This window comes from Oncorhynchus nerka, linkage group LG15 (genome assembly GCF_034236695.1).
Source record: "Oncorhynchus nerka isolate Pitt River linkage group LG15, Oner_Uvic_2.0, whole genome shotgun sequence".
NCBI lineage: Eukaryota > Metazoa > Chordata > Actinopteri > Salmoniformes > Salmonidae > Oncorhynchus > Oncorhynchus nerka.
Window position 1 is genome coordinate 62,333,550 of NC_088410.1, and position 14,505 is coordinate 62,348,054.

Consider the following 14,505-nt stretch of genomic DNA (forward strand, 5'->3'; position numbering starts at 1 on the left):
TAAAGAGCAGCAGTAACAGCTTCTACCCCAAGCCATAAGACTCCTGAACATCTAGTCAAATGGCTACCCAGACTATTTGCATTGCCCCCTCCCCTCTTTTACACCGCTGCTACTCTCTGTTGTTATCATCTATGCATAGTCACCTTACTAACTCTACCTACATGTACATATTACCTCAACTAACCGGTGAGCCCGCACTTTGACTTTGTACTGGTACCCCCCTGTATATAGTCTCGCTATTGTTATTTTACTGCTGCTCTTTAATTACTTGTTACTTTTATTTCTTATTCTTTACTCATATTTTTTTAAACTGCATTGTTGGTTAAGGGCTTGTAAGTAAGCATTTCACTCTTTTATTCGGCGCATGTGACTAACAACATTTGATTTGATTTGATATATTGTGCACTATTTGTTGTTTACAAATATACATAGGCCGTCACCCCGTGTCTTACCAGAGGCTGCTTTCTATCCTGCCGATAGAGTGCATAACACAGGCCCCGTGTCTTACCAGAGGCTGCTTTCTATCCTGCCGATAGAGTGCATAACACAGGCCCCGTGTCTTACCAGAGGCTGCTTTCTATCCTGCCGATAGAGTGCATAACACAGGCCCCGTGTCTTACCAGAGGCTGCTTTCTATCCTGCCGATAGAGTGCATAACACAGGCCCCGTGTCTTACCAGAGGCTGCTTTCTATCCTGCCGATAGAGTGCATAACACAGGCCCCGTGTCTTACCAGAGGCTGCTTTCTATCCTGCCGATAGAGTGCATAACACAGGCCCCGTGTCTTACCAGAGGCTGCTTTCTATCCTGCCGATAGAGTGTATAACACAGGCCCCGTGTCTTACCAGAGGCTGCTTTCTATCCTGCCGATAGAGTGCATAACACAGGCCCCGTGTCTTACCAGAGGCTGCTTTCTATCCTGCCGATAGAGTGCATAACACAGGCCCCGTGTCTTACCAGAGGCTGCTTTCTATCCTGCCGATAGAGTGCATAACACATGCCCCGTGTCTTACCAGAGGCTGCTTTCTATCCTGCCGATAGAGTGCATAACCCGCCAGCTGTATGTTATTATGTTGTTGTTCAGCCACAACTTGGACACGTGTCCAGCATGATTTCTGCCACCTTAAAACAATTGGAAACTTGGATCCGGGAAATCTCAGACTTCAGTTCAAGACAACTGGGAACGAGCTCCGACTGGGAAAATACATTTTGAACGGTCATCAAACTCGGAATTACAAACAGGGTACTCGGCCTCTTTCTAGAGCTCCGACCTGAAGACCACTGACGACCTTGTTTTTTTCGAGTTCCCAGATGTCTTGAAAGCACCTTTGATGCCAAAATGTTCCCACAAATATGTATTGTTTGCTGCTGCATAAATGAGCTAATTTGCTTTTCTTGACCAGGAGAGGATACTATACTGTATAATGTGGTTGGGTCTGTAACTATGTTTGCCAGTGACAGTCTCTTCTCATTGACATATTCATTTTCAACAAAAAGTTCAGTAATAGACCCATGTAATTCCAGTTGATATTGAGAGGGTTGTTTTTCTTTTGACGCCACCGTTATAGTGCAATTAATCTATTGTTTATTGTTGTGTTGTGTAGTGGCATTGCTGGCATGCATCTTTAAAAAAAATAGTTTAGTTTGTCCTTCCAAGATTGACCAGTGGAGACACCTCAGAGGAGGAAAGGGGGAGTACCATCCTCCGTAGTGAATTTCATAAAAATGCATATTGTAAAACATAAAAAAGTTATTATTTTTAGAAAAAACTATACTAAATATAATCACGTCACCAAATAACTGATTAGCATCAACAGCACTCTGTAGGGTAACACCATGGTATAGCCGGAGGACACCTATCTTCCGTCCTCGTCTGGGTACATTGACATCAACACAAACCTAGGAGGCTCCATAGACTTACACAGTAATTAGGGTAGCGCACAATTGGCCCAGCGGCGTTAGGGTTTTGCCGGGGTAGTTGACCCAGGCACAGAAACAAACCACTGGTTGACTTGAACTGGTACAGACAGACAGAAAACACAGGTATAAGTGGAGAAGATGGGCCACACCTGGAGGGGGTGGAGACAAGCACATGGACAGGTGAAACAGATCAGGGCGTGACAAAGTTGTAAACTTTCATAGGCTAGGTTGTAGCAACCTCATGATGGGTATTGGGAAAATGTGAGTATCATGTAGAGCCTAAACCTATCGCTGTTACATTGAACTGGGTAAATTGAATATGAATGAGAGTCCTCCAATATTCTGTAATAGAAATAAGGCCATGCTCAAAATCATCCTCTCTCATCTTAAACGGCACTGACGGCCACTGAGACCGACATGCTAAAATCGCCACTGAGTTTGAGTATCCCAGATTTACGTTTACTATGTTATGTCTAGTCTATGAGAAGAGGCTGAATCTTCATATTCTGATAGCAGAAGTTGCATGTAAGTGTCAAGTGTGGACAGCCTGAGCAGGCAGTAGTTATACAATGTAGCAAGCTACCAGGTTTTGATCATTGTGTGTGTTGGTCCCTTTAAGAACTAACCAATACTGTGAACATCCGTCTAGACAGTTCTTAGGAAATAGGAATCCAGTTTTTCGTGAATGCGAAACGGGACAGGACACGCCGTTGACGCTTAGGAGAACGGTGTGAGAGGGTGGCCGCTCACCGGAAATGGAGTCCCTAGAGAAAGCAAGAACAAGATGGTTGTCAGGAGAAGTGCTGTACTATCATAAGGAGATGTATACTTGGGAAATGGAGGAGGAATGGAGGGAAAAAGAGAGGGAGAGAGGGAAGAAACGGGTGAGCTTGAGTCAGATAAAAATTGTGGGAAAAAGTGAGATGGTTTGTTAAAGAAGAATGTTAGAAAGTGTAAGCAGAGGGAGCTGAAGACAGGAGGAGAAATGGACATGAATGAGGGTGAAATATCGGAGGTGGTAGGTGTGAAGTTATCAGAGACAGAGGTATGCACCAAGGGTCAGGAAAAAGATGAGTCTGTGGCAGTAGGAGTGAAGTTTATGGAAAAAGTGGACTCTTGCATTTTGGCTAATCCATTTGTTGTTTCACGGTGGGTGAAAAAAGAGTTGGGTAATGTGGAATCGGTGAGGGTAACCAGAAGTGGTCTGGTGATATTGTTTGTATTTCTGTTGGTCAGAGGGAGAAGGTGCTCGGAGTAAAACAAATGGGGGCAAGAAATGTGAATTGTTTCACTCACTCTCAAGGAAAGGGCACCAATGAAAGGAGGGATAACTGGGTAGCAGTAAATATAAAAGTTGACCGGTTGAGGGGAAAGATTCCCGCTGTATGTGATGCTCGTCGTTTGATGCAACGCAGACAGGGTGGGGAGAGTGAGGAAACAGAAGTCATTGTTTGTTCTTTTGAGTTTTGAAGTTGTCTTTGCCCGACAAAGTGAAGTTAGGATATATAAGATAAACTGTACGAGTGTATGTGCCGAATACATTACGATGTTACAGGTGTCAAGCTTATGGGCATGTGGCAGCAGTGTGTAGGAGTTCCCTCCAAGGTATGAGAAGTGTGCAGAAGGGCATGAGACAAAGGAATGTGTAGTATTGGGGAAAGTAGCGGATTGTGTTAATTGTAGGGGTGCCCATGGGGCTGGGGATCAGAAATGTCCTGTGCGAAAGAGGCAGATTGAGGTTTCCAGGGTTAGAGTAGTGCAGACGTTGTCATAGGTAGTGAAGAAAGTAGAGGAAGATGGGTTGGGGGGGAGTGGTAGAGATATACCAGTACAGGGGGATAGGCCAAAGAGTTATACGTTTCAGTAAGATTGGATTTTTGGCATTTATAGCAGAAGTTATCAACTGTACTGCAGGGATGGAACGGAAGTCGCAGAAAATGTAGGTTGTGGTGGCAGCAGAGAGGTATTTTGGTGTGCGAGACTTGACATCAGAAGAGTTACAGGGTGTGTTAAGTGGTGATGTCCCATCCTTTCAGGATGATGGCATGATGTAGGAATAAATACATTTAAGTAGTGGAGTAGGGTGGTATTCATTTCATTTTATATAATTTTGAAATTGTTAAATGGTAGGGTATTTATTGATTACATTTTTTATTTTCAAGCAAAGAATAAGGGAGTTGTACTCCAGTCTAGTAGGTGGCGGTAATGCAGCATATGGGATGCCAACCGACGTTAAACGTCATAGAAGAAGAAGAACATCCGTCTAGAATCGTCACGAATAGTTTAGGCGCTAAACTGGACAGTGCATATGGACTTTTCTTATTGTGAAAATGGCATTTTCATTACTTAGTTAATATCTATAGAAATATATTAATAACTGTAGTCAGAACACAAAGGTCCATTTTACCATCACCGCGGTCTGGTATGTATAGTTGCCAACTTTGTGTGATTGAATGATTGTGTAAACGAACATTAGTATTTTTTGCTAGCTTAGCTAACTGAGCAAACACCGCATCGGCAAACGATGGAATTGCTTGTTTAAAAAAAATCACTTATACATCATGTTATAATGTGTGCGTGTCATACCTGTTTAATCTTTCATAACAGTGGAGTGAAATGCGTTGATAACATTTGCTTCATTTAGCTAATGTTCCCTGGCCAACCACGCTGGTCAAGTCATACCTGTCCAGTTTATACAAACTTGTGTGCTTGTATCTTCCCGCCAGGAGTCGTTTACTAAGCACTGAATGTGTGTTGCATCCAGTTACAAGTACAACTGCTATTCTGTGATCATCCTACATTCAGAAGCGAAATCACCCCATATAGAACCAATCAGTCGATATAATCGACGCGTAATGAATCAGACAGTGGGGCGCTGCCTGACCCACTAGTTCAGAAGGTTCACATCAACGTTTCATATCGTAATTTCCGAGTAGGCTGTAATTATGTTTTTTTTTATTGTGCTGTAACTATCTTCTGATGTCCTTTCCCTTCGTCAAAAAGGTACTTAATGGAATTGTAAGTGTTTTTACCCCGGGATAGCCCGCTAAAATGACCCATAGTAGGGAATAACAGTGCAATTTTGAGTGCAATTCGATCTACAGTACATCTACATCTCGATTTGAAACGTTGATTTGAACCTTCTGACCAACTAGTGGGCCAGGCGGCGCCCCACTGTCTGATTCATATCGCTTGATTTCTGATGACAGTTGTCGATTATATTGACTGATTGGAATTGTATCGGGTGACTAAATGCTGTCCCTGTTTTTGCAGTTTTTTTACTAATACATTTTTTTGGTTAAGGTTTAAAATCAGATGCAAAATAAATAAGTAGGTGGGGTTTATCATAAATAAAGGTGAAATAAAAAAATTACTTTGTGGCTGTCTTAACTAGCTAGTGACGACACTGGTGTCAGCAGAAATAGTACTTCAATACATTGCAGCGTTATTATAATATTATTAAGTGTCTGAGATGATAATCATTAAGTCCCAAAAGTAAATATGTTGTTTGGAAAACAGACTGACACATTGTCAGCTGGTTGGCAAAATATATGCATTTGCGTTGGAGCCCTTATTTTTTTCTTTTGGAAAAGTTTTATTTGCACAATTCCTTTAAAAACAGCTCATACATTTTTTACATCATTTATACACATAAAAACGGCAACAAAGCATAAAACACAGCATTTGAAAGTTTACATTTAAATTTGTTAAAAGCACATGTTGTTAAAACCAATGACAACAACCATGAATAAGAGTACTTTCCTTGTAAAAACATCAAATCTGTAAAAGCCATTTAAAATGTGTACGAATGATTTAACAAAGATAAAACATTTTTAAGACATGAAAAACATGTGAAAAAGCCACTTTGTTAAAAAGCTGTCTTCGGTCGCTTGTACAGGAGCGGGGTGAGTCTTTATCAAGCTCACCTCATCCTGCTCTTCTGAATAGATCATCGTCCCGTCCTTCGGGGCCCAGAGGAGATCCCTCCCCTAGGCGCATCGCCCTAGGCGCCGCAGCGCTGTCAGGCCGTGGCCGCCGGGACCTAGGGTGTTGTGGGGGACCCTTCGCCTGGGGTCGAGGCCCCCTTCCTTCCGTGCCACCCCAGGGCTTCCGTGGCTACCATGGCCACTGCCTGGGGGGTGGTCTCTACGTTTTTTGCTACCAGCAGGTTACGGGAGGACCACAGTGCTTCCTTCAGGCACGTGAGGGTGGGCCAGAACTTGGTGAATGGGCCTTTGGCCCACCCCGTACAGCACGAGCTGAGGTGTTAGGTCCTCCCCTGCTGGCATACACGAGGTGATCAGGGGGCCTGCTTCCACAGGTCCCTGGCGGCTCTGCACTCCCAGAGCATGTGCCTCACCGACTCTTCTTGGCCGCAGCCTGGTCGGGGGCACGCGGATGTCCTCGCCATGCCCCGTGAGTGCATAACGGCCCTGACCGGGAGGATCTCGTGGGCGACCATCCAGGACAGGTCCCGATGCCGATTCAGGAGATCAGGATGGGCCACGTTGCGCCAGACCGTTGTGGGCTCACCTATAGTGAGCCCGCGCACTGGACACACTGGTTCCCGTTCCTGCACAAGAGAGAGAAGAGAGCGGTGTTTAGTTAAAACAGTGACTGCTTCATTTTCCAGTTTGAAATGTCTTAAAAATTTCTGGAGCTGGACGCTTCATATTCGTCGGCAAATTCACTAGCTCCAGGTCATCTATAAATCTTTTCTAGGTAAAGCCCCGCCTTATCTCAGCTCACTGATCACCATAGCAGCACCCGCCCGTAGCTCACGCTCCAGCAGGTATATTTCACTGGTCATCCCCAAAGTCAACTTCTCCTTTGGCCGCCTCTCCTTCCAGTTCTCTGCTGCCAATGACTGGAACGAATTGCAAAAATCACTGGAGTCTTTTATCTCCCTCACTAACTTTAAGCATCAGCTGTCAGAGCAGCTTACTGATCTTTGCAACTGTATCTGTTAATTGCCCACCCAACTACATCCCCATATTTATTTTTTTGCTCCTTTGCACCCCAGTATCTCTACTTGCTCATTCATCTTCTGCACATCTATCACTTCAGTGTTTAATTTCTAAATTGTAATTATTTCACCCTTATGGCTTATTTATTGCCTTACCTCACTAATCGTACTATATTTGCACACACTGTATATAGATTTTTCTATTGTGTTATTGACTGTACGTTTTGTTTGTGTAACTCTGTTGTTTGTGTCGCACTGCTTTGCTAGTTCTCAACTGGCCTACCTGGTTAAATAAAGGTGAAATAAAATACAAAAAGAGTATGGCACCTTTGTCTACTTTTCTGATATTCAAATCTGAAATCAGAACAGCAATGACTACTACCACACACACACACACACACCATCCACACCTTCAACCATAAGTTCATTCCTTTATCATACCAATCTATTCAACCTAACTAGGCTGGACAATAGAACGAGTCAAAATTTAGCCAAGGTTGAAAACTGCCAAAAGAACGTTGGCTGAGCTGGACAGTAGCGCGAGCCCATAGTAAATTAATGGAATCGAACGACAGGTGGGCAGGTCTCATTGCCAACAATAGCAAAGCAGGCATTGTGACGTAAAACAATAAGCTGGGAATAGAATGTTTGGAAGGCGAGTTGGTGCCACGATGCTCAATAGAACTAATAGGAGCTGGCAGGGTGAAAAATGCTCTAAAATAAGGCCTGTTTTGTCAGGATTACTTTAAAACTACGGCAAGCAGCTGGGACATATGGTAATATTATGGAACTGGGCTCTACAGCAGATGCAATGAACTAGTTTAAATCAGAAAAAAGCATTGTTAAAGATGTCATGTGTCCAGCCTAACTTAACCTCGTTTTATCCCTCTATCCATTAGGTCTTCCATCCCTGTGTTCATACTTTATTTCTCTATTTATTTATCTGTGCTATTTATCTATTTAGCTATTATCTATTTATCTATTCAAGTCATAGCTTTTAACAGCTTTATCATTTTGATTAACAAAATATAAGGGATAAATGCTTGGGATAGAAGTTGTTTAAATGTATTTTAAACTTCAACAATGCCTTGTCTACTGTACTCTATTATTACAGTTTGCATGTACTGTAGTAGTGTAAAAAGTGTGGTAGTGAGTAGTTCTTTGTGAAGAAATATGTGATCTAATTGCCCCACTATCCAAAGTAATCAGACAAATTATTTGACTATATTTAACTTCTTTGCTTAAGTAAAACATTTTTAAACTTCTTCCACTACCATAAAAATACTTGTAAAGAGTCAAAGCAAGTCCCACCAATTATTCTTAATGTCAAGTTACCATCTAGTTCCTTGTGTTGTATCAGGTTGGCACATCAGTAAGATTGCTGCAGATATAAGGGTTTGATAAGATGGTGGTAAAGTGATAAGAGGTCTATGTTGGGCTAAATGCAAGCGTTAGCATTTGTTCGTTTCTGCTTTAAGGAAAGTGTCGAATGACCACATTCTTGTAGCTAGACTAGAACTACAGCTCATATTTCTGAAGAGTTTAAAAACGGGGGGGGCTTTCATAGGCTGCTTAAATGTCTTGCTGCTCATTGAGCAAAACGTGTGAGTGCTTTCTGATCTGTGTGGATGGGCTGCTGTAGTTCTTATTTATTTTATTAATATTTTACTAGACAAGTCAGTTTAAGTACAAATTCTTATTTACAATGACGGCCTTCCCCGTCCAAACCCTCCCCTAACCCGGACGATGCTGGGCCAGTTGTGCACCGCCCTATGGGACTCTCGATCATGTCCGGTTGTGATATAGCCCGAGATCGAACCAGGGTCTGTAGTGACACTGCACTAAGATGCAGTGCCTCAGACTGTTGCTCCACTTGGGAGCCCGTAAGCATGTCTGTCAGAGAGTGGGGCTTTTCATGTTCTGATATGATGAGAGGATGTGATAGATAAGATGAGCTAACGTTCTGTTTGTTTAAACCTGCTTTATAGTCCTCATGATACTATGTATTTGTCATGTTTTGTTCATCAGTAACCAGGTGTGGTTTTTGTGTCAAATTTGGTTTTGAGCCTTTACGCAACTTCTGGAAAAGTAATGCACTGTGTGTAAAAGGGGAAAGAGTATACATTTTTTTTAGTAGTATACAGTGCATTTGGAAGGTATTCAGACCCCTTGACTTTTTCCACATTTTATCTTACAGCCTCATTCTAAAATTGATAAAATTGTTATTTTCCCTCATAATTCTACACACAATACCCTATAATGACAAAGCAAAAACATTGTTTTTGCAAATTTATTAAAAATACAAAATTGAAATCACATTTACATAGATATTCAAACCCTTTACTCGGTACTTTGTTGAAATCTCTTTGGCAGCAATTACAGCCTTGCATCTTCTTGGGTATGACGTTACAAGCTTGGCACAACTGTATTTGGGGAGTTTCTCCCATTCTTCTCTGCAGATCCTCTCAAGCTTTGTCAGGTTGGATGGGGAGTGTTGCTGAACAGCTATTTTCAGGTGTCTCCAGAGATGTTTGATCAAGTTCAAGTCTGGGCTCTGGCAGGGCCCCTCAAGGACATTCAAAGACTTGTCTTGAAGCCACTCCTGCGTTGTCTTGGCTGTATTCTTAGGGATGTTGTCCTGCTGGAAGGTTAACCTTTGCCCCAGTCTGAGGTCCAGAGTACTCTGGAGGAGGTTTTCATCAAGGATCTCTCAGTACTTTGCTCAGTTCATCTTTCCCTCAACACTGGTCCTCCAGTCCCTGCTGCTGAATACATCCCACAGCATGATGATGCCACCACCATGCTTCACAGTAGGGATGGTGCCAGGTTTCCTGCAGACGTGACACTTGGCATTCAGGCCAAAGAGTTAAATCTTGGGTTCATCAGACCAGATAATCTTGTTTCTCATGGTCTGAGAGTCCTTTAGGTGCCTTTTGGCAAACTCCAAGCGGGCTGTCATGTGCCTTTTACTGAGGAGTGGCTTCCTTCTGGCCACCCTACCATAAAGGCCTGATTGGTGGAGTGCTGCAAAGATGGTTGTCCTTCTGGAAGGTTCTCTCATCTCCACTGGAGCTCTGTCAGAGTGACCATCGGGTTTTTGTTCACCGCCCTGACCAAGGCCCTTCTCCCCCGATTGCTCAGTTTGGCCTGGGCGGCCAGCTCTTGGAAGTGTCTTGGTTTGTTCCAAACTTATTCCATTTAAGGATTATGGAGACCACTATGTACTTGGGGACCTTCAATGCTGCTGACATTTTTTTGGTACCCTTCCCAAGATCTTTGCCTTGATGAGGAAAAAAGGTAATTTAATCCATTTTTAGAACAAGGCTGTAACGTAATACTTTCCGAATGCAGTGTACATTTCGGTAATGTTGTGTTTTTAAGTTCACTTTTTGGGATACGTTATTACAGCTTTAGACAGCATGGACATGTATTCTACATTAAACCGAAACAATTTACCCTAAATCCACACTGTTTATGTTCCGAGAAGTGAGATTGTAGGCAAATGGAAACATTTTAAATATACATTGGTACTCAATGTATGAAAGAAGGTTCTTGGTTTGCTAGAATTACTTGAAGTGTGGAATTATAGGTTCACTCACACCTGAGAACATTTAGGCTATGTGAAGTAAACCGTTACTGCGTCTTGGAGATGATGGCCTTTGTTTACAGATTTGAGTTAGACCCAGATTCATTTTCCCATATTGATTTATATTTGAAATTGTGAGCCAAAATAGCCTATTACTGGGTTATAACATTGCAGTTATTAGTTGTTACATCGTAGATGGTGTTGACTCCAATACTTCCCACAGTGTCAAGTAGGCTGGATGTCCTTTGGGTAGTGGAACATTCTTGATACACACAGGAAACTGTTGAGTGTGACAAACCGGTGTGCGCCTACTACCATACCCCGTTCAAAGGCACGTAAATGTTGTCTTGCCCATTCACCCTCTGAATGGCACACATACACAATCCATGTCTCAAGGCTTGATAATCGTTCTTTAACTGGTCTCCCCTTCATCTACACTGATTTTTAAAGTGGATTTAACAAGTGACATCAATAAGGGATCTAAGCTTTCACCTGGTTTAACCTGGTCAGTCTATGCCATGGTAAAAGTAGTTGTTCTTAATGTTTTGTATACTCGGTGTACTGTATGAATGGACAAAGCCACCGATCACGTGACACCATTCATTCCTATGTAAAGACTCAATTGCGCATTGAAGCCAAATTAAGTACGTTAAGATGGCGTCTCACGGAGACATAACATGCCCAGTAAGTGACGTTGCAGGCTAGCTCGGTGCTGCCCCCTCTCATTGAGTAACTGAAGGTGAAGGCCACTTCTGACTGCCATTAGCAACTAAATTATCCTTAACTACTTCTGTGTGCGAATAAAAAAATAATAGGTTCAAGGACACACATCTGGTGTAAGAAGCAATAATTGGTACCATGATTGTCTTCGATTTAATTTACATGAAGATTGACCACAAATATTGCCATTTTTCCATTCATTATAATGGGGGATCCTGTTTAAATTTCCCGTAGCTTCAATGAGAGGGGTCAGTCATTCTCCGCTGGGTTGCCCCTCGTCTCACTGCTTTGTTAGTGCTTAGAGGAATAGAGGTTCTCACTGGCAGTCTCATAAGAGCTGGTCAATCGGGTTGATGTGGGTGTTCTATAGAATGTAGCAGTACTAGGTGTGTGAAGAAGCCTAGACGAGCTGATGGGAGTCTCATTTCAAGTGGAGTAGTCCTTCGTATGCCCGTGTAGCGGTAAAAACGTGGAACTGTGAGAACTTGTAGTCCTGTTCATGGTTCATTTCCATTTCCAGTTTGCCTACATAACCAGGTTAGCCAGAAGCTGAAAGAGAATCTCTCTTTTAAAATGGCCATAGCCCATCTCACAATTCAGAGGAGAGCAGGGATGCATGAGCTGTTCCGTGTACAAAACAAAAGGCTGCTTCTCATCCACTCCATTTCCTAAGGATGTTACTGTTCTGTTTACTTGAAGTCGCTGACCGGATGAGGTCAGATGGTTAATGTCACTAGGTCCTGTACTCTGGGCTAATCCTGGATCAGGTCGCTCTGCTGGAATTGTCCGTAAGTGTGATTTGACAGTATGCCTTTCAACTCAAGACTGTCCGCTTGGATCTTGTCACAGTAAAAGTGTGTGTTTTGAGAGGGAGCAATTGAGACACACGGCCAAGCAGCAAAGATGTCCTCTTGACATTCAATCTGCTCTTAGTTTCTCACATTGAAAAACATGCAGATTGCAATTCCAGACTTGTTGTTGCTCAATTATTAGTTAATAATATACCAAGAAAAGCACTAGTAGTTATGTTGATTATTCCTTGCGGCTGTGACTTTCTAATACCGTTTGAACTGAATTGTTTCTAGTGCGTAGACTGGTAAAGGCCATATAACAATGTCTGACTGTCTCTGTCTCCTACAGGTTTGAACGACCTATGAACTGACGTCTAAACACCTCGGTTCTGCTGTTGAAATCCAGGTGATCTTTTAGCCTACAGGTGAATTATTCAGTCTAGTTTTTTTGGGCATAATATATTCACTATAGTTATTTTTGTTTTGTGTTGTATACACCTTTTTAGTCTTCCCAGAACTATATATTATAAGACTTCTTCCTTCCCCACCTCATTACAAATATCTCTCTATTTCCTGATTGCTGTGTGTCAGGTTGAGCATCACGTCTTCCTCCCCTGCCAGGCAGGTGATGTATGGACTTGTACGTGATGAACTGTGAGCTTTTAGCAACGTGCAGTGCCCTCGGGTACCTGGAAGGAGACACCTACCACAAAGAACCTGACTGTCTAGGTGAACTGCTACACACACTGGCTAACAACACTTGCTGGGCTATAAACACAGTGCCTAAGGTAGTACTGTGTACTAGGACCCAGTCTTGACATGAATTACTGTGTTTAGGGAGGATTTACAGTATATTTACTGTCAAAGCAACTTAAATTACTTGTGATAATCTGACCTAGGCTGGACTGCACTCAATAAGTAATGTAATTAGTGTATAGGGCTATTATATGCACTCTGACCCTGTGTGTGTCCCCTGTAGAGAGTGTGAAGGACCTGATCCGGTACCTGCGGCATGAGGATGACACGCGGGACACCCGTCAGCAGCTGGGGGCGGGCCAAATCCTCCAGAACGACCTGCTGCCCATTATCACCCAGCACAGCCAGGACAAGTCCCTGTTTGACGCCTGCATCAGGTACACTACACACACCCTCAATACTGCATCGGGTACACTACACACAGCCTCAATACTGCATCGGGTACACTACACACACCCTCAATACTGCATCGGGTACACTACACACACCCTCCCTCCCTCAATACTGCATCGGGTACACTACACACACCCTCAATACTGCATCGGGTACACTACACACACCCTCAATACTGCATCGGGTACACTACACACACATCCTCAATACTGCGGCATGGTAGCCTAGTGGTTAGAGCGTTGGACTAGTAACCGGAAGGTTGCAAGTTCAAACCCCCGAGCTGATAAGGTACAAATCTGTCGTTCTGCCCCTGAACAGGCAGTTAACCCACTGTTCCTAGGCCGTCATTGAAAATAAGAATTTGTTCTTAACTGACTTGCCTAGTTAAATAAAGGTAAAATAAAAAAATATATAAAAAAATAAACTGCATCGGGTACATTACACACGTCCTCAATACTGCATCGGGTACATTACACACGTCCTCAATACTGCATCGGGTACATTACACACGTCCTCAATACTGCATCGGGTACATTACACACGTCCTCAATACTGCATCGGGTACATTACACACGTCCTCAATACTGCATCGGGTACATTACACACGTCCTCAATACTGCATCGGGTACATTACACACGTCCTCAATACTGCATCGGGTACACTACACACGTCCTCAATACTGCATCGGGTACATGAAGTTAAATAGCTAGAAAATATGTAATGTAGTTCGTCCCTGAACAGGTTGTTAGAAGCCTGGATGAATGTTTGATATTGGATCATGTTGTGTTTTGGTTGGAGTGTGGTTCTGATGCTGTCTCTGTTCCCTCACAGGCTTATGGTCAACCTTACCCAACCTGCACTGCTCTGCTTTGGGAAAGTCCCAGATGACCCCACTGTCAGACATCACTTCCTGGAAGTGGTATCCTATTTACAGGCCTATAAGGAGGTGGGCGTGTTTTTATTTTTTACATTTCACCTTTATTTAACTAGGCAAGTCAGTTAAGAACAAATTATTATTTACAATGACGGCCTACCAGGGAACAGTGCCTTGTTCAGGGGCAGAACGACAGATTTGTACCTTGTCAGCTCGGGGATTTGATCCAGAAACCTTTTGGTTACTGGCCCAACGCACTAACCACTAGACTACCTGATGCCCCAATGGGTGTGTCCCAAATGGCACCCTATAAGGGGGTGATATGGCCCAAAAATCATCTCTATTTTTAACCCTAACCCATTTATATATGTTTTTTTTTTCTTGTCAGCTGTTTGATATATATATATATCTCAATCTCAAACAAGTCACCTATACACTGCATTTCAAACAGTCAGGAATAATCTAAAGAATTCGGGCCTTGTAAAATTATACGTAGCCT

At 42.9% G+C, this 14,505-nt stretch overlaps 1 protein-coding gene across 1 annotated transcript in view; it reads left to right on the top strand.

Moving 5' to 3' along the window:
* Positions 1 to 4,183: 4,183 nt before the first annotated feature.
* timeless (timeless circadian clock) overlaps positions 4,184 to 14,505 on the top strand; it is a 29,099-nt gene continuing 18,777 nt past the window's right edge. The window contains 5 exon segments of the mRNA XM_029683100.2: positions 4,184 to 4,341; positions 12,332 to 12,407; positions 12,574 to 12,711; positions 12,962 to 13,115; positions 13,964 to 14,078. Coding sequence (XP_029538960.2) covers positions 12,615 to 12,711; positions 12,962 to 13,115; positions 13,964 to 14,078 — 366 coding nt within the window. The 5' untranslated portion in view covers positions 4,184 to 4,341; positions 12,332 to 12,407; positions 12,574 to 12,614.